This window comes from Pelobates fuscus, chromosome 10 (assembly GCF_036172605.1).
Source record: "Pelobates fuscus isolate aPelFus1 chromosome 10, aPelFus1.pri, whole genome shotgun sequence".
NCBI lineage: Eukaryota > Metazoa > Chordata > Amphibia > Anura > Pelobatidae > Pelobates > Pelobates fuscus.
Genome location: NC_086326.1, coordinates 114,870,738 through 114,894,083, shown reverse-complemented (window position 1 = coordinate 114,894,083; position 23,346 = coordinate 114,870,738). Strand labels below are relative to the sequence as shown.

Sequence of the window (23,346 nt, the reverse complement as noted above, 5' to 3'; positions counted from 1 at the left end):
CCTTTGCAGTTCCAGCTCACAGGTCCCTTACATGGATAGTAATACCTAGTTCCTATACTGCTAAGGGACCTTTATACATTCAGCTAACAGTGGTCCTTTACATGGATAAGAACTGGACGGTTCACAGTGAGAAATCTAGTTCCTATCCAGCAGAAGGACCTTTATAGCTCCAGCTTACACAGGTCCCTTACAGGGATAGGAACTAGACGGTTCACAGTGAGAAATCTAGTTCCTATCCGGCAAAAGGACCTTTACAGTTCCAGCTCACACAGGTCCCTTGCATGGATAGTAATACCTAGTTCCTATACTGCTAAGGGACCTTTATACATTCAGCTAACAGTGGTCCTTTACAGGGATAAGAACTGGACGGTTCACAGTGAGAAATCTAGTTCCTATCCAGCATAAGGACCTTTATAGCTCCAGCTCACACAGGTCCCTTACAGGGATAGGAACTAGACCGCTCACAGTGAGAAATCTAGTTCCTATCCTGTTAAAGGACCTTTATAGCTCCAGCTCACAAAGATCCTTTGCATAGTTTTTATACTGCTAATGGACTGTAAACCTTAAGCTAATAGTGATCCTTTACAAGGATAAGAATTCCTAGTTTTTATACTGCTAATGAACATTTCTTGATTGCAAATTTCTCAGCTAGAGGGAATGATTTTAACTTATGTGGAGCACAAGACAGCACGTACTGAAATCTGAGTTTGTTACACGCAAAGACCTGCTACAGCCCTTGCGGCTCATGATAACTGGATGCTGCGGGCCGGTAGGGAGACTGAGTTGCTCCCAACTTCGTAAAGCTGTAGCAGTGTGGAAAGTGGGGGACAGTGCGTATGTGGGTGCAGGTCAATTTGAAACTAAAGGGATGCAATTGCTGGCAATGGAGAAATTGAAGTGGGCAGTATATGGACCCATGTAAGGTGAGGGAGGATATATGGCACTGTGATTAGATACAACACCCATATTCATGTCAGTGCTTTGAAATAAAATTCACATAAACACACTGAACTGTTAATGCTGAGATTTTCTTTTCTTCTTTTGACTTCCGCAGTGTCATTATATACCTATATTTATTGTTTAGTTTATGGGTACTGGTCTGGTTAGTTTCTGACTCCAAATTTTTTTCATTTGTCGTGGACTCATAGAGGGTGATTTTGTCCAAGGAGCGGCAGCCGCAAGTGTCAGGAAAGCAGGGCCGGCGCCACCTGTAAGGCGACCGAGGCAGCCGCCTAGGGCGCAACTTACCAGGGGGCGCCGGATCCCTGTCCCCGGTGCACCTCCTCATGCTGCGCCGCCTGAGCGCTTTAACAAGCCCCAGGCGGCGCAGCACTGCTGCATGGAGGGCGGCCGGGTTTCAGTGACCGGCAGGAGGGAAGCGCAGAGCGCTCCCTCCTGCCGGTCTCTCCATGTAGCGTGGCCGGGCGGCGCGGAACCCGGGACAGGAACCTCTGTTTCCTGTACCCGGCCGCCGGCGGACTGAAGGGAAGCGCTCACTGAGTGAGCACTTCCTGTCAGTCCGCCGGCGGCCGGGTACAGGAAACAGAGGTTCCTGTCCAGGGTTCCGCGCCGCCCGGCCACACTACATGGGCAGGAGGGGAGGGTAAGGACCACTATGGGAGGGGGGGGGGGAATAACGGACCACTATGGGATGGGGGGTGGGGAATAACGGACCACTAGGGGAGGGGGGGTGGGGGGGGAATAACGGACCACGAGGGGGGGGGAATAACGGACCACTAGGGGAGGGGAGGGAATAACGGACCACTAGGGGAGGGAGGGAGGGGGGGTTGGATAAGGACCGGGGGGGGGGTGGGGTGGATAAGGACCATGAGGGGGGGAAAGGACCACTAGGGGAGGGGAGGGAGGTAAGGACCACTGGGGGTGGGTAAGGACCAGGGGGGGGCTAAGGACCAGGGGGGTAAGGACCATGAGGGGGGGAAAGGACCACTAGGTGAGGGGAGGGAGGGAGAGGGGGGGATAAGGACCAGGGGGGGGGTAAGGACCACTAGGGGAGGGGAGGGAGGATAAGGACCACTAGGGGAGGGAGGGAGAGGGGGGGATAAGGACCACTGGGGGTGGGTAAGGACCACTAGGGGGGTAAGGATCATGAGGGGGGTAAGGACCACTAGGGGAGGGGAGGGAGGATAAGGACCACTAGGGGAGGGAGGGAGAGGGGGGATAAGGACCACTAGGGGAGGGAGGGGGTGGATAAGGACCACTGGGGTGGGTAAGGACCACTGGGGGGGGGGTAAGGACCACTAGCGGAGGGGAGGGAGGATAAGGACCACTAGGGGAGGGAGGGAGAGGGGGGGATAAGGACCACTAGGGGAGGGAGGGGGTGGATAAGGACCCCTGGGGGTGGGTAAGGACCAGGGGGGTAAGAACCACTGGGGGGGGGGGGTAAGGACCACTAGGGGAGGGGAGAGTAAGGACCACTAGAGGAGGGGGAGGAAGGACCACTAGGGGAGGGGAGGGAGGGTAAGGACTACTACGGGAGGGGAGGAGGGAGGAAGGACCACTAGGGGAGGGGAGGGGAGGGTAAGGACCACTAGGGGAGGGGTGAGTCAGGACCACTGGGGGAGGGGGGTGAAGGAACACAGGGGGAACAGGGGTGGGAAGGTATGGACCACTGAGGGAGGAGGAGGGGAGGTCCACTAGGTGTTTGGGAGAGGGAGGACCACTAAGGAGGGGAAGGACCACCAAAGAGGGGTAAGGAGGGAGGACTACTAAGGAGAGGGAAGGAGGGTAAGGACCACTAAGGGGGGGGGGATTACCACTAAGGGGGTGGTGGGAGTAGGGGAAGGTCTACTAAGGGGTTTGAGAGAGGGAGGACCACTAAGGGGGGGGAGAGGGGAGTGAGAAGACCACCAAGGGGGGACTGCAGAGGGACAGGGGGCCAAGGGAGAGCACTAAGTGAGACACACACACACACAGAAACATACAATGCATTCCTACTCACACACAATACATCCCTTACGTTCTCTTACATAATGAATGCACCCCTTACAGACACACACTGCATTCAATTACATACACAGAAACAAACCTTGCACCCCTTACACACACACACACACACACACAGAAACATACAATGCATTCCTTACACGCAAACACACACTACATCCCATATAAACACACTACATCCCTTACACAAATTGCACACATAAAAAATCCCCAACTCATGGATGGGCCATGTAGGTGGATTTATGGGTGGGCATTGTAGGCGTATGCCCCCTGGGGGCCCAGACCTTGAGCTGTGTAAGGGGCCCTAAAAAATTGAGCTGCTTCCTGTTCGTTAATTGTTGTGAGCACTGTTAAAAACAGTCTCCAGAGAGCCTCTTCTACACCAGACCTGTGGAGCCAGACTGAGCCCATCATCAGCCTCTTGTCCTCATCTGGTGGTAAGTAGGCAATCCAATATATTATTAGTGGCACTAATCTCTAATTTACCGCACATTAAATGGATACTATAGTCACCAGAAGCACTACAGCATAATGTAGTGGTTCTGGTGTCTATAGCCTCTGCCCAGGGCCGGCGCTACCATAAGGCGGCACAGGCGGCCACCTTAGGGCGCTCCGGCCCAGGGGCGCAAATGTCCGGGTGACCGTCAGGAGAGAAGCACACAGCACTCCTCTCCTGCCGGTCACTTCTTGTAGCGTGACCGAGCGGCGGCAGCAGAATCCCCACAGACCAGTATTCCTTCCTGCATCATGCCGCGGACTGTGTGTAGGGGGCGGGGATATGAACACGTCATATCCCTGCTCCCCGTGTAGCACACAGCCCAGCTGGCTCCTTGCAGGGGCTGGAAATACCGCCCCCTCCGGATCTGCATGGTTGGAGAGCAGAGAGGAGGGGCTGGGAGAGGAGATCAGCCCATAACTCCCAACTACCTCAGCCAGATCCTCACACTGGATTCCAGGGAAGCCACCCTCCTGCACCCAAAAGGTAGGAAACAGGAGGGTGGCTATAAAAGTATATATGATTAGCATGTGTATGTGTGTGTGTATCTGTATGTCTGTCAGTGTGTGTGTGTGTATCTGTATGTCTGTCAGTGTGTGCATCTGTATGTCTCTGTGTGTAGGTGTTTGTATCTGTATGTCAGTGTGCATGTCTGTCAGTGTGTGTGTGTGTATCTGTATGTCTGTCAGTGTGTGCATCTGTATGTCTCTGTGTGTAGGTGTTTGTATCTGTATGTCAGTGTGCATGTCTGTCAGTGTGTGTGTGTGTGTGTATGTTGTCAATCTGTGTATCTGTATATGTACCAATATATATATATATATATATATATATATATATATATATATATATATATATATATATATATATATATATATATGTGTATCGCAGTGTTTGTGGCAATGTTTGTGTAAATGTGCATACATCTCAGCAGTAAAACGCCAACACTACATACAAAGACACCCCTGCATTCAAACGTCAACACAACACACCCCTACATTCACATAAACATACTCCATACTGTATACAAAAACATGCTTACATTCAAATACATAAACGCTGGCCTGAGATGTAAATATGTACTTGTGACTGCATGTGTGACTGCTTGTGTCTTTATGTCTCTCTATGACTGTATGTATGTGTCTGTATGTCTCTGTATGACAGTCTGTCTGCATTTATATGAGTTTACCTGTAAGTGTAGATTGTTTGACTGTCTGTATGCATGTGTTTGTTTGATTGTGTGTCTGTATATATTTGTCACTGTGTGCCTAAATAACGGTCTGTATGCCTGTATGATTGTGTGTTTCTATTTTTGTGTCTTTGTGCATATATGTATTTTTGCCCATTTATCTATGTTTGTATGGGAGAAAGAGACAGAAAGGGGCTGGGGGAAGAAATAGACATAGAATGTGGCTGGTGGGGAAGTAAGACATAAACAAGAGGGGTTGTAAGAGACACATTAAAGAGGGTGTAAGAAACAAAAGAGCAAGACATTAAAGAGAGGGGATATGAAGCACTAAAGAGGGTAAGAAATTCAAAAGGGGGCTACGAGACTCAAAGGTGAAGATGCATTTTTTTATTGGGGAGGGGCAGCAAAATGCATCTTCGCCTGTGTAGCCAAAAATCCTTGCACCGGCCCTGCCTCTGCCTGTAGGCTTTTTAATGTAAACACACTGTCTTTTCAGATAAAAGACACTTTGTGAAGACTGGCGTTGGCCCATATGGCAGAGCATATGGGCGGGGCATTGTGATGTCACATGGTGGGCAGGACATATGGGGGGGGGGGGGCGGCAAAATTGTTTTTGCCTAGGGCGGCAAAAATCCTTGCACCGGCCCTGCAGGAAAGTGAGGTGCATTGGCTGTTATATTTATAAAATCCATTGCACTGGTTTTATACTTCACACAGCACAGTTGGCTTCTGAAATTGAGACTCTGTTATGCACAGTTTGGTGGAGATTATTAGAGGAATTCTAGGCAAATAGCACCAGAGCAACGTGGAAGTTCAGAAACAGCACAAGTAGCGTAAACTCCCTACTTTTGTCATGACTTCATGCTGGAAATTGGAGCACACTAAGGGTGCCATTTCTTTCAGCACTACCTGTAAAAATCCTGACACATTGCCCTTTAACTTTACACCTGTGTGGTCTTTCTATTTACTCACAATCAATCTTCATCTGAGCTGCAGAAACTCCCGGCTGTCTTTAAAAATTTAGTAGAACATTTGTAAACCTTGGTGTACCCCAGTTGTTGCAGAAAATGGCACTATCTCCTACTCAAGTATTGACTTTTTCCTAGTCAACCATATGTTTTACAGATTAAATAAGTTTTTACATATTTAAAAAAATAAAAAATCATCTTTTGCAATGGTTTACCATTTGCAATGGTTTGCCATTTGCAGGCTGATGTAGGCCATTTTTTTTGCTTATTTTGCTAGGGATGTGGTAGCTTGTTGTCAGTTGGCTGCAGTGACTTGTGTTTTTTTTTTTATGGGTATTTTTATAAACTTTGATAAGGACATGTTAGCCAAAGATTGTGAAAAATAAAGAAAACTGGTTTATTTTATCTGACACTTTGTAAAGCGGAATGGGTATATGGTACTGTGTTTACTACCCACATCTGCTTGTCATGATTTGAAAGGCTAGAAATATAGAAAAATTGTTAATTTTTTACTTTCATTTTATTTATTCAATATTCTTCCATCTACCCTGGACTCACTGTGCCCTTCCACCTTAAACTGTGTGGTCTTTAAACATCTAGCAGGAGAAATGTGCAGTTATTGACCATATATTCTACCATGGATATTCTACCTTGCTTTTAGGACAATATACAGCTGTGCTAGTTCACATCACCTTTGTACATGTCCACTACACAATACTTTGAAGGCAGCATCTTATGCCTGGGCTCCATTTCACAAACCACACCTGCTACTATGTGGACTTAATCCGCGGTTAGTTAGGAGTCAGGTTGTTGTTTTTTCTAAAACTAACAAAGCTATATTTTCAATAACAAAAATATAATTCTTAACCCCTTAAGGACCGGCCTGTTTTTGCGATGTTTGTACGTTAAGGACCAGAGCAGTTTTAACACTTTTGTGGTGTTTGTGTTTAGCTGTAATTTTCCGCTCTCTCATTTACGGTTTCCATACAAGTTATATATTGTTTTTTTCACGACGAGAAGGGCTTTCTTTACATACCATTATTTGTATTATGTCATATATTGTATTAAAAAAAAAAAAAAAAAATATGGTGAAAAATTAAAAAAAAAACATGTTTTTGGACTTTTACTTGAAAAATCTTTTACTTATCTACAAAAGCTAATGAAAAAAACTGCTAAATTGATTCAAAATTTTGTCCCGAGTTTAAAAACACCCAGTGTTTACATGCTTTATTGCTTTTTTTGCAAGTTATAGGCCTATAAATACAAGTAGGAAATTGCGGTTTCAATATATATATATTTTAAATGTATCAATAGTGACATTGTAACACCGTTATCTGTCATAAATGCCCGAAACACACCTAACATGTACATATTTTTTTAAAGTAGACAACCCAGGGTATTCAAAATGGGGTATGTCCAATCTTTTTTAGTAGCCACCTAGTCACAAACACTGGCCAAAGTTAGCATTTATATTTGTTTGTGTGTTAAAAATGCAAAAAACGCTAACTTTGGCCAGTGTTTGTGACTAGGTGGCTACTAAAAAAGGCTGAACATACCCCATTTGCAATACCTTGGGTTGTCTTCTTTTGCAAATGGTATGCCATCATGGGGCTAATTCTCATTCCTTAGCTACCATACGCTCTCAAAGGCAACCTAACCAATCTGACAAATTTCAATAAAAAAAAAAAGTTAAATCAAGCCTTATATTTGACCCTGTAACTTTCACAAACACTATAAAACATCTACATGTGGGGTACTGTTATACTCAGGAGACTTCGCTGAACACAAATATGAGTGTATCAGAACAGTAAAATATATCACAGCAATAATATCCTCAGTGAAAGAGCTGTTTGTGTGTGAAAAATGCAAAAAACTTCACTTTCACTGACAATATCATCGCTGTGATATGTTTTACTGTTTTGAAACACTAATATTTGTGTTCAGCGAAGTCTCCCGAGTAAAACAGTACCCCCCATGTACAGGATTTAGGGTGTCATAGAAAGTTACAGGGTTAAACACAGTGCTAGCAAATTAAATTATCTGGACTTTCGGCCTGGGTTGGCAGGCAGGTCCCTCAAATTGCAATCATTAAAATGACTTAATTAGGTAAAAATATTACATAAATATGCACGTATAATTTTAATATATATACATATTTATATATTTGTCGTCTACGTGTATATTTATGTAATTATGTATGTGGACATATGTATATTTCGTATTATTTTTATTTATTTATTTATACATAGATATATATATATCATTACATTCTAAGTGTATTTTGATATAAATATATATATATATCAATATCAAAATACTGTTAGAATAAAATTGCATATATATATATAATTTTTTTTAATTATTAAAAATTTTTATTTTTTGTTATTTATTTTTATTAACATATTTGTATTTTATAATAATATATATATATACCATATATATAGTTATTATATATATTGTATATATTCGTGTGTAATTTAAATATAAGTGTATTTGTATATTAATATACGTATATATAAATATAAAAATACACTTAGTATGACATTATATATATGATATATATACATATATTATATATAGGTGTATATATAGATATAATACATGTATATATATCATATATATATATATATATATATATATATACATATTATTATTTTTTTTTACACTGATTGTTTTTTTTTTTTAACTTTATTTTATGATTTTTTTACTTGCAGGGAGACTGCCTGTCAGCACAGACAGTCCCCCTGCAGGCAGATACATAGACACCTATTGCGGTCATGTGATCGAGTGATCACATGGCCGTGGGGTCCTGATCTGCCGAGGGGGGACTGCCCGGGCAGACAGGCAGTCCCCCTGGACCGGGAGGAGCACTGATCGCCGCCGTGGGACCGACGGCGATCAGGTAAGTTGCCCAAAACCATTATGACGGTTCAGGACCGTCAGCGGTCCAAACGCACGTTTTACCGCTGACGGTCCTGAACCGTCAGCGGTCCTTAAGGGGTTAAAGGGACACTGTAGGCCCCAGAACCACTACAGCTTAATGAAGTGGTTACTTTCTGTTCAGCTGAATCATAAGAGTAACAACATGTACATTGAAAGGACGTCACATACGTAGTATGGCACATGACCATCTTTGTTCCCCCTCTCTTAGTAAGACCCTATCGCCACACCCTCCTATTCTAAGAACACCCTGCCTAGTAATGCCCCCTAGATAAACTTAGAATCAATTTGTTGCATATTTTATGCTGTTAGTTAATAGTTGTCAATATTTGATTGGTAATTAATGATACTCCCACTATACCCCCCCCTTATTGCATAATATTTATAAGCAGTGTTCTGTTTAATACATTTTGGAAATTTTCTGAATCAGACTCCTTTGTATGGTCTATCAAGAGTGTCTCCAAATACTAGAGGTCGTGGTACAGTTTGGTTAGAACTATAAGACCATGGCAGGTAATTCTGCTGATAATCAAGGACAGGACATGTTCCCAGACTCAATATCATGATTCTGGTGTCTGTATCTTGTCCCTGCAGGGTTTTCAACGTAAACACTGCCTTTTGAGAGAAAATGCATCTCTATGAGTAGATGGTGATTGGCGCAGTGAGGCATTTTTACCACGCATGCGCAATGCTATCCTATGGGAAGCAATGGACTGGTTCAGATCATCAAGAATGATTATTAGCCATTGAGGCAGGGCCAGCCACTGTGAGCCAACACAGCGTGGGAAAAAAGGTGAGGGCGCCAGTCATACTCAGACATACTCACTGACAGACACACACTCAGTGACTGACAGACACACACTAATTTGACACTCACTGACAGACCTATCGTACAGTGCCTATCGTACAGTGCTGTGGAATTTGTTGGGGGATTTATAAATACTAATAATAATACTGGCACACACATACACATTCTCTCGCACACTCACAAATTATTAGTTTTTTAATTTAATGGCACCCAGCCTCCCTATGTTCCTTTCCCTCGGGTCCAGTGTGGGGTTGCTCTGCCTCTTCGCGGGCCGGCTTCCGGCATCACAGCAGAGCAACAAGATCACAGCTCCTTCGACGCCGCCTCCATTCTCCCTCAGCCCCCTGAACACACTGACAAATACCCAAGCGCCAAGAGAAAATTCCTAGTCGCCATGGCGATCTGGCGCCTGGGATTTGTTGAGTCTTGATTTAATCTATTAGATTAATATACCCATGTGACTAAAAAGTTATTGTTTGGTTGTGGGAGACTGTTCCTGTCCGTGAATTGCTATGTGCTATTATGTTTTGCCCTGTATACATATGCTTTGCCTGCTCCCCTTTCGGGAGCGCCATACGAACGGGTTCCGTTCACCTCTTTAACGGGGACCACCACGAAACCCCATTTAGAATGTTGTTGTACAACGTTGTTGTAGAAACAACAGACCGCAATTGAAGCCTCGGCGCGTGCCGACCCTGGGTGGCAGCCCGTTCATTAGACGAACGTCATCCAGGGGGAGCATTTGCGGATTCCAATGCTCCCTGGCGTGCTCACACCAATCAATTAGAACGTTGGCAACTCGCAACAAAAGTGTGAAACCGCAAGAGAAGTAATTAATGAGTGCTTCCCTGGCCGTCCAGGGGGAGCATTTGTGTGGCCAAATAAAGTGGTTGCTGTACCCCTGGAACAGTGTGTCGTCCAGTTACTGGGGGAAAATGGGTCTCTTCATTCTGCATTAGCTGATGTAACCAGTCGGGTTACCCTCGGCCCGCTACAGAGACTAAAATGGTTTTCCACATGAGAAGAAAAACAGTATAGGCATATAGTTAAAAGAAAACAAACAGATTTTAATTTAAATTTCTTTTTTATTAAAAGTAAACAGGAATAAAGTTTAACATTGTGAAACATGTACATTTGTTGCTTTATTCTATTCTATTCCCATAAACATATTAAAATGATAACTCCAGAATGAATGAACACTGATATAAATAATAAAAGTTAAATTAAAAATATATATTTATATTACAGAAAATCTAACTAATTATGTTAAAAATGTTTTCATCAAGTTTCAACATGCAGTAGTAAAAAACATTTATTTCATTTTTAAAATACTTTAAAAACAAATTATGATTATTGAGCTTCTCAAGGGAGGTATACTCCTATTTTGAGTCCCCCTGAGAGAATTTCATTGGACCGTTTTGGTGATACATTGAGCACATGCACTTTGCACAAAGTGGATTGATCTGCAGATGGGAGTAGCAACACACACTCCCAGGCAGTCCGCAAGGAATGGGCGCTCACACATATGATAGGTGGGTGGTAAAGACATATACACAAATACATGATATACAACACTCAATGATGAGTGGACATTAGATTAGGGTAAACATTTATTTTTTTAATAAGGGATATTTTTCATAAATATAGAGTTAAAAATGATACAATTTATTTGTTAACAGAGTTTGAGAGCAAGCTTAGAAGACCAAGTTGCTAGGTCCCTTACTCGGGGCATAAGTGCCCCTGAATAAAACAGTGATGTGGTCTGTGGGTGACACTCACACTGAGGCAGGGCTGGTGCTAGACTATTTTCCACCCTAGACAAGACCAGATACTTGCACCACCCCAAAAAACAAAAATTGCCAGCTTTGTGTGTCTCTCTGTCCCTCTTAGCCCTGTGTCTCTTTGCCTCTCTGTGTGGTTTTTTTTATCCTCCAAGCTCCTGTATGTGTGTCTTTTTCTCTCTAAGCCCTGCTGTGTCTGACACCCCAGCCCTTCTGTGTGCCTCTTTGCCCCCTTAGCTCCTCTGTGTGTCTATTCCCCCAAGTTTGTTTATTTGCTCCTGCGTGTCTTTGTCCCTCCAAAGCCCCACTGTGTCTCTTCCCCCCCCCCGCAGCTCCCTTTGTATGTCTTTGTCCTTCCATGTGTCTCTTTGCCCCTCTGTGTATCTCTTTGTTCCTCCAGCCCTGTGTGTCTTTATATCCCCCCCAACTCTTCTGTGTGCCTCTTTGTTTAGCTAAGTCCCTCTAAGTTTGCTCCTCGTCTCTTTGTCCCCGCCAAACCCTCTGTTTGTGTCTTTGACCCCCAAAGCCTCTCTGTGTGTCACTTTGCCCCCTGTGTATCTCTTTGCCACCCCTGCCCCACTCTGTGTCTTTTTGTCCACTCTCAGTCCCCTATGTGTCTCTTTGTCCGTCCCCTTTTTGCTGTCTTCCTCCTTCTGCAGTGCCAGCTTACCTACGTGTAGCGTGGTCGAGTGAACTGTGGTGGAGAATCTCTGTATCCACTATTCCGGTTAGACTGGGTAGAGGATACAGAAGTTTCTCTACTGCAGTGCCTTGGCCACGCTACATGAAATGATTGGCAGGAGGGGAATGCGTGGGACAGAGACACACTGGATGTGCGTGGCTGAGAGACACGCTGGCTGTGCGTGGGTAGGGGAGAGAGAGCGACACACACACACACCTGCTGTGCGTGGCTGGCAGAGAGAGCGACAAACACCGGCCGTGCGTGGCTGGCAGAGAGAGCGACACACACACACCGGCTATGCATGGCTGGGGGAGAGAGACGCTGGCTGTGCGTGGGAAAGAGAGAGAGACATGCTGGCTGTGCGTGGGTGGGACAGAGAGACACGCTGGCTGTGCGTGGGTGGGACAGAGAGACACGCTGGCTGTGCGTGGGTGGGACAGAGAGACACGCTGGCTGTGCGTGGGTGGGACAGAGAGACACGCTGGCTGTGCGTGGGTGGGACAGAGAGAGAGACACGCTGGCTGTGCATGGGTGGGAGAGAGAGCGACACACACACACACACACCGGCTGTGCGTGGCTGGCAGAGAGAGCGACACACACACCGGCTGTGCGTGGCTGGGGGAGAGAGACGCTGGCTGTGCGTGGGAGAGAGAGAGAGACACGCTGGCTGTGCGTGGGTGGGAGAGAGAGACACGCTGGCTGTGCGTGGGTGGGAGAGAGACACACACGCTGGCTGTGCGTGGGTGGGAGAGAGAGAGAGAGACACACGCTGGCTGTGCGTGGGTGAGAGAGAGACACACGCTGGCTGTGCGTGGGTGAGAGAGAGAGAGAGAGAGACACACGCTGGCTGTGCGTGGGTGGGAGAGAGAGAGACACACGCTGGCTGTGCGTGGGTGGGAGAGAGAGAGACACACGCTGGCTGTGCGTGGGTGAGAGAGAGACACACGCTGGCTGTGCGTGGGTGAGAGAGACACACACGCTGGCTGTGCGTGGGAGAGAGAGAGAGAGACACACACGCTGGCTGTGCGTGGGTGGGAGAGAGAGAGAGACACGCTGGCTGTGCGTGGGTGAGAGAGAGAGAGAGACACACGCTGGCTGTGCGTGGGTGGGAGAGAGAGACACACGCTGGCTGTGCGTGGGTGGGAGAGAGAGACACACGCTGGCTGTGCGTGGGTGGGAGAGAGAGACACACGCTGGCTGTGCGTGGGTGGGAGAGAGAGAGAGAGAGACACACGCTGGCTGTGCGTGGGTGAGAGAGAGAGAGACACACGCTGGCTGTGCGTGGGTGGGAGAGAGACACACGCTGGCTGTGCGTGGGTGGGAGAGAGACACAGGCTGGCTGTGCGTGGGTGGGAGAGAGACACACGCTGGCTGTGCGTGGGTGAGAGAGAGAGAGACACACGCTGGCTGTGCGTGGGTGAGAGAGACACACACGCTGGCTGTGCGTGGGAGAGAGACACACACGCTGGCTGTGCGTGGGTGGGAGAGAGAGACACACGCTGGCTGTGCGTGGGTGAGAGAGAGAGAGACACGCTGGCTGTGCGTGGGTGGGAGAGACACACGCTGGCTGTGCGTGGGTGGGAGAGAGAGACACACGCTGGCTGTGCGTGGGTGGGAGAGAGAGACACACGCTGGCTGTGCGTGGGTGGGAGAGAGAGACACACGCTGGCTGTGCGTGGGTGGGAGAGAGAGACACACGCTGGCTGTGCGTGGGTGGGAGAGAGAGAGACACACGCTGGCTGTGCGTGGGTGGGAGAGAGAGACACACGCTGGCTGTGCGTGGGTGGGAGAGAGAGACACACGCTGGCTGTGCGTGGGTGGGAGAGAGAGACACACGCTGGCTGTGCGTGGGTGGGAGAGACACACGCTGGCTGTGCGTGGGTGGGAGAGAGCAGGGCCAGCCCAAGAAGCCAAGCCCCCCCCAAAAAGCTTTGCACACATCCATTATGTTATACAGTGTGTGTAGTGAATGCATTGTGTATAGTGGATGCAGTGTCTGTGTGTGTGTGTGTGAGTAGTGGATGCAATGTCTTTATATGTAGTGAATGTAATGCAGCGGGATTCGATAAGGGCTGTGAGGGGACAGTAGTTTTTTAAATATTTTTATTAATTTCGTTTTTTTTGTCTCTTACCTGTTTCAGGGTGGGGGCACACAGGATTACCTGGTGGTCCGGTGGCACAGCATAAGGTGTCCTGTGAAGAAGGGACCCAGGAGTGTAATATTGCACCTCCTGAAGCATCAGGTCCTCTCTTCTCGCGAACTGTGTGAGTGTTGCTGCAGGTTGCCATGGCAACGCTACACATAACATGTAATGCAAGTGGGGAGCGTTGCCATGGCAACACTTACACACTCACACCGAGGAGATGGGAGAGAGAGAGACCCACTCACACTGAGGGGATGAGAGAGAGAGACCCACTCACACTGAGGGGATGAGAGAGAGAGACCCACTCACACCGAGGGGATGGGAGAGAGAGACCCACTCACACCGAGGGGATGGGAGAGAGAGACCCACTCACACCGAGGGGATGGGAGAGAGAGACCCACTCACACCGAGGGGATGGGAGAGAGAGACCCACTCACACCGAGGGGATGGGAGAGAGAGACGCACTCACACCGAGGGGATGGGAGAGAGACCCACTCACACCGAGGGGATGGGAGAGAGACCCACTCACACCGAGGGGATGGGAGAGAGAGACCCACTCACAATGAGGGGGATGGGAGAAAGAGACACTCACAATGAGGGGGATGGGAGAAAGAGACACTCACAATGAGGGGGATGGGAGAAAGAGACACTCACAATGAGGGGATGGGAGAAAGAGACACTCACAATGAGGGGATGGGAGAAAGAGACACTCACAATGAGGGGATGGGAGAAAGAGACACTCACAATGAGGGGATGGGAGAAAGAGACACTCACAATGAGGGGATGGGAGAAAGAGACACTCACAATGAGGGGATGGGAGAAAGAGACACTCACAATGAGGGGATGGGAGAAAGAGAGAGACACTCACAATGAGGGGATGGGAGAAAGAGAGAGACACTCACAATGAGGGGATGGGAGAAAGAGAGAGACACTCACATTGCGGGGATGGGAGAAAGAGACACTCACAATGAGGGGATGGGAGAAAGAGAGAGACACTCACAATGAGGGGATGGGAGAAAGAGAGACACTCGCAATGAGGGGGATGGGAGAAAGAGACACTCACAATGAGGGGGATGGGAGAAAGAGACACTCACAATGAGGGGATGGGAGAAAGAGACACTCACAATGAGGGGATGGGAGAAAGAGACACTCACAATGAGGGGATGGGAGAAAGAGACACTCACAATGAGGGGATGGGAGAAAGAGACACTCACAATGAGGGGATTGGAGAAAGAGACACTCACAATGAGGGGATGGGAGAAAGAGACACTCACAATGAGGGGATGGGAGAAAGAGACACTCACAATGAGGGGATGGGAGAAAGAGACACTCACAATGAGGGGGATGGGAGAAAGAGACACTCACAATGAGGGGATGGGAGAAAGAGACACTCACAATGAGGGGATGGGAGAAAGAGACACTCACAATGAGGGGATGGGAGAAAGACACTCACAATGAGGGGATGGGAGAAAGAGAGAGACACTCACAATGAGGGGATGGGAGAAAGAGAGAGACACTCACAATGAGGGGATGGGAGAAAGAGAGAGACACTCACAATGAGGGGATGGGAGAAAGAGACACTCACAATGAGGGGATGGGAGAAAGAGAGACACTCGCAATGAGGGGATGGGAGAAAGAGACACACTGTCAGTGGGGATAAAAAGGGTTAATATATCATGCTATCAGAGAGATTTGGGAGAGAGAAAGAAAGACAAAAATATAAAAGCCACATTATAATCAATGTATTCTGTAAAACATAGTTGGACAGTGATTAATATCTACAATTAAAGACAAAAGGAGATTTAAAATACAGGTTTTAACACAGCTGCATAATTATCTGGCAAAAGACTAAATAAAACTATATAAAATGAAATAAAAGTGACTTCTCTTAACCCCTTAAGGACCAAACTTCTGGAATAAAAGGGAATCATGACGTGTCACACACGTCATGTGTCCTTAAGGGGTTAAAGATCCCTTTTTTCTTCCTTCTCCATAATGTTCTCCATGTTCAGTCTCTGCAATGGCTGCAGTGTTCAGCTTTACCCATACAATTCCCATACAGTGCAATCCTCCAGGTCCAGGCTGTCTTGTGAAATAAGATGTTTTGTAAAATTAATATCAATGTTTTATCAGAACTCTCCCACCAGCAGCAGGAGATCAGCACAGCTCAGTCCACTTCATTCATTTGGATTTCCCGCTTTGCTGCTTCCTGTAGCTCTCTGTAGCATGTGACCAAGCAGTTACATGGTCTGGTGATGTCACCAGGGTCCTTCTACTGGATAGGAACTAGCCGCTACCATATTTTTAAACCACGGAAGATGGAAAAGAAGAGATGCTCCTGAAGAAGTCGCCAAGACGAAACGCGTTGAGCCCCAGCAGGAACCCTGTTTACAGGTATCAGTCTTTTTTTTACATGCTTGTTTGGTTTTAGTGTTGTTATTGTGCATTTGATTTTATTTGCTAAGAACTGTTGTGTTTTACTGTTTCTTTAGCACCCTGCACTTTGAGTATTTGCACTCTAGCATTTGCACTTTACTATAACAGCATGTTAGTCTAAGTTGCTATGCCCAAGGGTATATTCCTTGCTTGTTTTGCACATTTACTGTGCCACTGCCAATATATGGCTTTTATATTGAGATTTTCAATACATTTGGTGTTATAACTTTATACTGATTACTCTCCCCTTGTCCATTTGGAATTTTATTGGTATTTTAAGTGATTGTGGCGCCCTGTCATCTGGATTTATTCAGGTGTGTTGTTTTTCCTAGAATACTCATACTGAGAGTGACCCCCTCTTACCACCTGCACTGCTGGACTTGCAATGTCCGGGGTTATGGTTATATGAGGGGGACCCCCTCCCGCTGACTGCACTACTGTACTTACGAACTCATATGATACCCATACTGAGGGTGACCCCCTCTTACCTACTGCACTGCTGGATCTGCAATATTCGGTTATGGTTATATAAGGGTGACCCCCCCTCCTGCCGTTTGCACTGCTGGATCTGCAGTGTCTGGTCATTTTATAATAAGGCTAACCACTACTGCCTACGGCACTGCTGTACCTACAGTGTACGGTTATGTTCATGCTGAGGGTGACCCTCTCCCCTGCTGGCCAATACTGCATGGTATGCTTGTGCACGCTGGGTGACCCCCTAGCTGGCCACACCAGGTATCACACAGACGGTGTTACCTCTGTGACAGTTATGCAATAACGGGTGATGGGAAAAAAAATTCCTGTACCCATAAGGCCTCTGGGCCTGTCCCTGTGCTGCCTTACTGGCCTCACTGCCAGAAGTCCTCTACAAGGGAAACACCACATGCCACTCTAGACTTTACACCAGGCACCCCTGGTGCTTATAGCTGACAAACTAATTAATCAAGATAATCAGTCTTCATGACTGTGTCCGGAAAGGACCCCGCAAACACCTGACACAGGGTTTGCACTATATCCGGGACTAACCACTGGATGTTGATGACACGTTGACACAGATGTTCCTCAGGGCGAACAACACGCTACATCATGGGACACCGGTGGAGGCTAACTCCCCATTATGAATGGGCCGAAGTTACTTATAAGAAATTGCCCATTTGGTTTCTACTCCTGAAAGCCGCGCAGCGGCCCCTGTCCAGGCTGGACAGCAGGTGGACATATTTGGCATCCAGGGTGCTGGGTCTGCTTTCCGGAGTTGCCCTCACGTACGAATTGAGCAGACACGCGTCTATTCACACGTTTTCCTTAACTAGTCTCAGAAGTATCTCAGACCGTGTCTGGACTCAGGATCAATTTTGCTGAACATTGGACAAGGATCACCGCTCCATGACCGATACGCATGGCCAAAGAGGTGTCCATTCCGGTTCACTACGAAGTTTGCCCTGCTGGGCGAAGGGGCAGTGGAGTGGAACCCACCCTGTATGCTCAACGCATATGTCGTCTGTTGACACTTCAAGACGGAAGGCACCCATCCCCTCGGAGATCTGTTCTGCGTGGATGATTGGTTTCTCTCAACTGGACCTGAGGGAAACCTGCATGGATTTCACAATCAACGTGGACATATTGGATCTGACTCACTCTCAGCCGGTCCAGCTCCTGGATTTCATGGAATATTCAGTCCAGGCGGTGCTCCGCCTTCTGAGGACCAAGATGCCCGTCTTCAAGAAAGATACCAGGAGTATGCTCTGCAACCCACGGGTCACACTTGGGGACCTAACCCGGTTGATTGGCCATTTGTCATCCGCCATGAAGGCCATATTTCCAGGACCTGGCACTATCAGATGCTCCTACATGACAGCTTGCTTTCTCGGGTCTTCGGCCTTGTACGACCGAATCATGTGACTTTCGGACGAAGCTCGTCTAGAACTTCATTGATGACTTCGACATAGGGGGACCTGGACTGGCAAAGGAGTTTCGGACCCCAACCAAACTTCAGCCTGGACTCAGACACCAACTTGATGGACTGGGGCGCTACTTGCGATGGTGTGACGACAAGAGGATCCCGGAGGAGAGAATTCTTCATGCCAGCTGTATGGAACTACCTGCAGGTTCGTTTGCCATTCGCAGCTGCCCCAGGGGAAGTATTATCACTCGCTGCCTCCCGGCATGGACTTATTCCCGGTTGCCCGCTCCGGACTGCAGTCGGATCTCACGAAGGATCTCTATCAATACTGTTTGGACAAGTATTCGTCACTTGTGGCAGAATGCCTGTGGGACGAGGCACTCATGTAGTGGACCGGTTATCCCAAAAATGGAGGGACTTCAACAAATGGTTACTTCACCCTCCGGGGTCTCAAGTACTGGCCTGATTCCATTCGGTGCGAACCGCCATACAGAGTGGTTCTTCAGTTGGTTTCCGGACCCTCAGCGAGGCGATGGACGCATTATCCAAGCTTGGTCTCCTTCGGGGGCTCCTTGGTCTACCAAGAGGGGTATGGCTTACGGGAGCCCTATCTCTTGCTACTCCTCAATTTAAGTTTTATTGTTTGTTCTGCGTTTCCTTGAGGAGTGGCCTGATAACAAGGACGTGTCTTTGCGCCAGCTTTTCCGCTTAACGGCTCTCACAGTACTTTTTCATCGCGTTCTGACATTCATGGTGTTGACGTAGTGTCTTTTTCCTTCTCACCGTCCGGTGTGTCTGCTTCTACTCTGCATGAATACGTTTTCTATTAGTCTTCTGCATCGTATCCCTATTCTCCGGATAGGCCACGGCTCTGTTTGGCAGGTTGTCCACGACAGTGTAGATCCAGGACCTCGTTCTTGTTTGTTTCTGCACCTTCGCTCGCTCGTTGGATTCTCTCATCGACTGACCTTGAGAGTTCCTTTGGGACACATTTTGGTTCGGGGTGCTGCCACTTCAGCAACTTTGAAAGCCGTAGGGTCCCTTCTGGATTTTCTCTGCACCGCTGCTTGGTCTAGGGCAGGGGTAGGCAACCTACGGCACTAGTGCCATGCACGGCACTCGAGGTGTCTTTCCACGGCACTCAAGGCTGCTAGAGCCAAACAGGGTCTGGCCTATCAGGAGTCTCAGTGAAACTTCAGATATCTGCTAATACAAAGAGGTAGTGAAGGACAATCCTCAATTTATGCATTGCAGCACTTAGAGGAAGTGATCTCTGATCACTTCCTCCCAGCACTTGTGAATGGGAATCCACACTGTAGTAGAGCAGCCCACAGCTGATGTTGCAGCTCCTGTCCTTGACCTGTACCTGCCCAGGCTGGTCCCCAATGGAACCCAGGGAAGTCACCCACACTGCTAGATATACACAGACCTGCATAGCCATACAGTTTAGGTTCACCCACACTTTATATAAATAAGAAAGGTTAACAGTGCAAATACTGCTGTTGCATATAATGTGCATACAATTTGAACATTTTCAACAATTGAAAATTCCCTGTGTTCTCCTCATCTCCCCTTCTCCTCACCCCCATGTGTTCTCCTCGTCTCTCCTTCTCCTCACCCCCATGTGTTCTCCTCATCTCCCCTTCTCCACCCCCTCCTGTGTTCTCCTCATCTCCCCATCTCCCCTTCTCCTCACCCCCCCTCCCTGTGTTCTCCTCATCTTCCCTTCTCCTCAGCCCCCCCTGTGTTCTCCTCATCTCCCCTTCTCCTCACCCCCCTCCCTGTGTTCTCCTCATCTCCCCTTCTCCTCATCCCCCTCCCTGTGTTCTCCTCATCTCCCCTTCTCCTCACCCCCTCCCTGTGTTCTCCTCATCTCCCCTTCTCCTCACCCCCTTCTCCCTGTGTTCTTCTTACTCATCCCCCTCCCTGTGTTCTTCTTACTCCTTCCCCCTCCCTATGTTCTTCTTACTGCCCCCATGTTCTTCTTACTCCTCCCCCTCCCTACATTCTTCTTACTACTCCCCCCATGTTCTTCTTACTACTCTCCCCCCTCCCCATGTTCTTCTTACTCCCCTCCCTATGTCCTTCTTACTCCCCTCCCACCCTCCCTGTGTCCTTCTTACTCCCCTCCCACCCTCACTGTGTCCTTCTTATTCCCCTCCCCGTGTCCTTCTTACTCCCCTCCCCCCGTATCCTTCTTACTCCCCCGCCTATGTTCTTTTTACTCCCCCCCCCTCCCCTCCCTATGTTCTTCTCACCTCCCCTTCCCTGTAGCATGGCCGAGCTCAGGGTGCACTTCCTGTCAGTCCGGCTGGGAACAGGGAACTGAATCTCCTGTACCGCATGGTACCCGGCCGGACTCACAGGAGGAAGAGGAGCTCGGCCACGCTACAGGGAAGGGGAGGTGACGAAAGAGGCAGTGCTGCAGCCGCCTGAGGCTCTCTATAGAGCACTCAGGGGGCTGCAGCTTTATAGGAAGCGCCGGCCCTGCTTGGGGGCCCAGGCCAGCTCGTGGCCCCAAGCAGTTGCTTGGTTAGCTTGCCTGGTAGCGACGGGCCTGAGGATCGGCACGCTACGGGACATCACAATCCTATATCGGCACAGTGCTGCTAAAAGGTTGCCTACCCCTGGTCTAGGGAATCAGTTTTCCGTTTTTCCTTTTATTTCTCATATTGCTTCTGGTTTTAATATTTGCGTGTTAAAATTGCAAATATGAAGCCTCCAGTCCTGCCATAAAATTAGGGATTATTCTAGCCTCGGTGAGGGAATAATCTAAATTTTATTAAAGACAGGAGGCGAATATTTCCCCCCCACCCCCTTTACATTCCCTCCCTAGAATTGGGTCCTATTCTATTATGATTAATTGGGGATATTGTTATGTGTTGTGAATGCATGGTTTTGCATAATAAAGGTTTTTCCTATTATACAGTGATTGTCCGTATGAGTTTTATTCATCATGTACTATAGTGATATTGTACGGATATGACATCTTGCTTTGACAGTTTACTTTCACAATGTTTTTTTTTTCTTCTTGCAGTGCAAGCTATTTTCTCTCTGGGTTTGACGATTGTGCATGCAAGGATGTGCATGCTACAAGGTGGATTAATTGGTTTCCTTGCTCTCCTGCTCATCCTCATCAAAGAAAGAGGAAGTGGTTTTATACCGCTGTTATCTTGTTCTGATTGGTTGTTTTGAAAAGTTCTGTTAACTATTTCTTTGCTGTTGGAGGTTTTAGTAAAGAAGGTAAAGTAAATATTCGCCTCCTGTCTTTAATAAAATTTAGATTATTCCCTCACCGAGGCTAGAATAATCCCTAATTCTTCAGCATGCCGATACATAGTGTGATCCTTGTCTGCAGTTAGCATGGTCCTTTTGGGTACAAACATGCACAGTCTTTAAAAGTAACTTAATTCCAAGCACTTTATTGTTGGGCTTCACTACAGAGACAGCAGCAAATGAAAAAAACAATAATGTAACACAAATCCCTATAAACAAAAACCTAGCTCGTCTGAGCACTAACTAACATAAGATTCCCTATCTCTCAGGGGTTAAACTATAACAAACAATAATATTAGTTTCACCAACCTAGTGTCTCTGTCAGCTCTCTGCACTCCAGTGTTTAGCCAGCCTGCTGCTTCCAGCCTTTCAGAGAGAAATGAACATTCTCCCCTACCTGCCTAGCAGGGAGGCGTTTATTCCCACTGCTGCAGCTGATTACCAGCAGCTGAGCAGTGGGTTGGAGACAGTCCAAACCCTGGCCTGGACCTAGTCTCCCAAGAAAACAAAAACAGCGGAGTGGAGCACTGGCCCACCCTTCTCTCCAAATGCTCCACCCCAGGGGCCCATAACTAAATATGTATTTAAGTTCTATACATACACACATTCCCCCTGGGGTTAAAGATCATATGCCTCTCTGAACAATACAGTTGAAATATAAACTCCCTCGGAGACCACCATATTCACCTTATCACAATAGATAACACAACCATCCAACAACACCTTCCCCTTCATGATACTGAACACACTGAAATCAGCGGGCCTTAACAGGGTCATATTTTCCATTAGGCAGAGTAGGCACCTGCCTACAATTGCCTGTCCTGTAGGGTGTGCCTATTTACAGCACTTATACATTTTTGGAGCTTGTGTGGGCTGGTTTGGAAAAATTAGTAGTCTAGTCAGCACCTATGATTGATATTTAGGTTCAGAAACAGTCCTTCACAACAGCCTCTCGCACAGTAAAATGCTCTGCAGGAGGACTAGAGAAAGTATTGAGTGATTTGCACTATATAACAGCTCCTGCAGTTCTACTATCAATCATAGGAGGGTGAGTACTTTGCAATTAATCCTTAAAATTCCTCATGTCTGCACCCTAAACAGGCTTTTTCCCTAATCCTAACTTTATCGCATATTTGTTCAACAGGCACTTAAAAGTGTTAATAAAAGAATAATATGTTGAAATTCTGCTACCATAGTTACATAGCTGAAAAGAGACTCGCGGCCATCAAGTTCAGCCTTCACAAACCTATGTGCAAACTTCTCTCACCTTTACACCTTATAAAAACAATAAAATTTAACTGTGTGGTATATACACCCCAGTCAGTAGTGGAGCGCTATAGGCTATAACACTTACCCTAAATTAAAAAAAGGCTTTGTAGCCTAAAAAAAGAAACACACATACGGTAGATGGAGTCCACAAGAAGGCTCTAAAAATGCGCATATATATATATATATATATATATATATATATATATATATATATACACACATACAAGGGGTGCAGAGGTTGGCCTCTCATGGAGACAGACGTGAGCCTTTGCTCTTTCTCCCCCGAGCTAATAATCTGCTTTAATCGGCACCTTTATCAGCCCATTGAGCAAAGGTATCCCCAGAGGTGAGTTAAGGCACACAGCTGCAGTTTAACACAAACAGAAGAGACTCCAAGAAATCTCCAAGGCTATGAAACAATGCACTGGGGCTCTGCAGGAAAAGTACTCCTGGATACACAGAACAGACAAGGGAATTCCAATAGAGTAGTCAGTTT

General features: G+C 47.0%; 1 protein-coding gene across 1 annotated transcript in view; it reads left to right on the top strand.

The window, feature by feature from the left end:
- The window catches only part of LOC134574787 (glycine N-acyltransferase-like protein 3), a 147,515-nt gene that overhangs the window by 95,547 nt on the left and 28,622 nt on the right, over positions 1-23,346 (top strand). The window contains exons 5-6 of the mRNA XM_063433864.1: positions 3,951-3,961; positions 22,084-22,100. Coding sequence (XP_063289934.1) covers positions 3,951-3,961; positions 22,084-22,100 — 28 coding nt within the window. The remainder of the gene's footprint in view (positions 1-3,950; positions 3,962-22,083; positions 22,101-23,346) is intronic.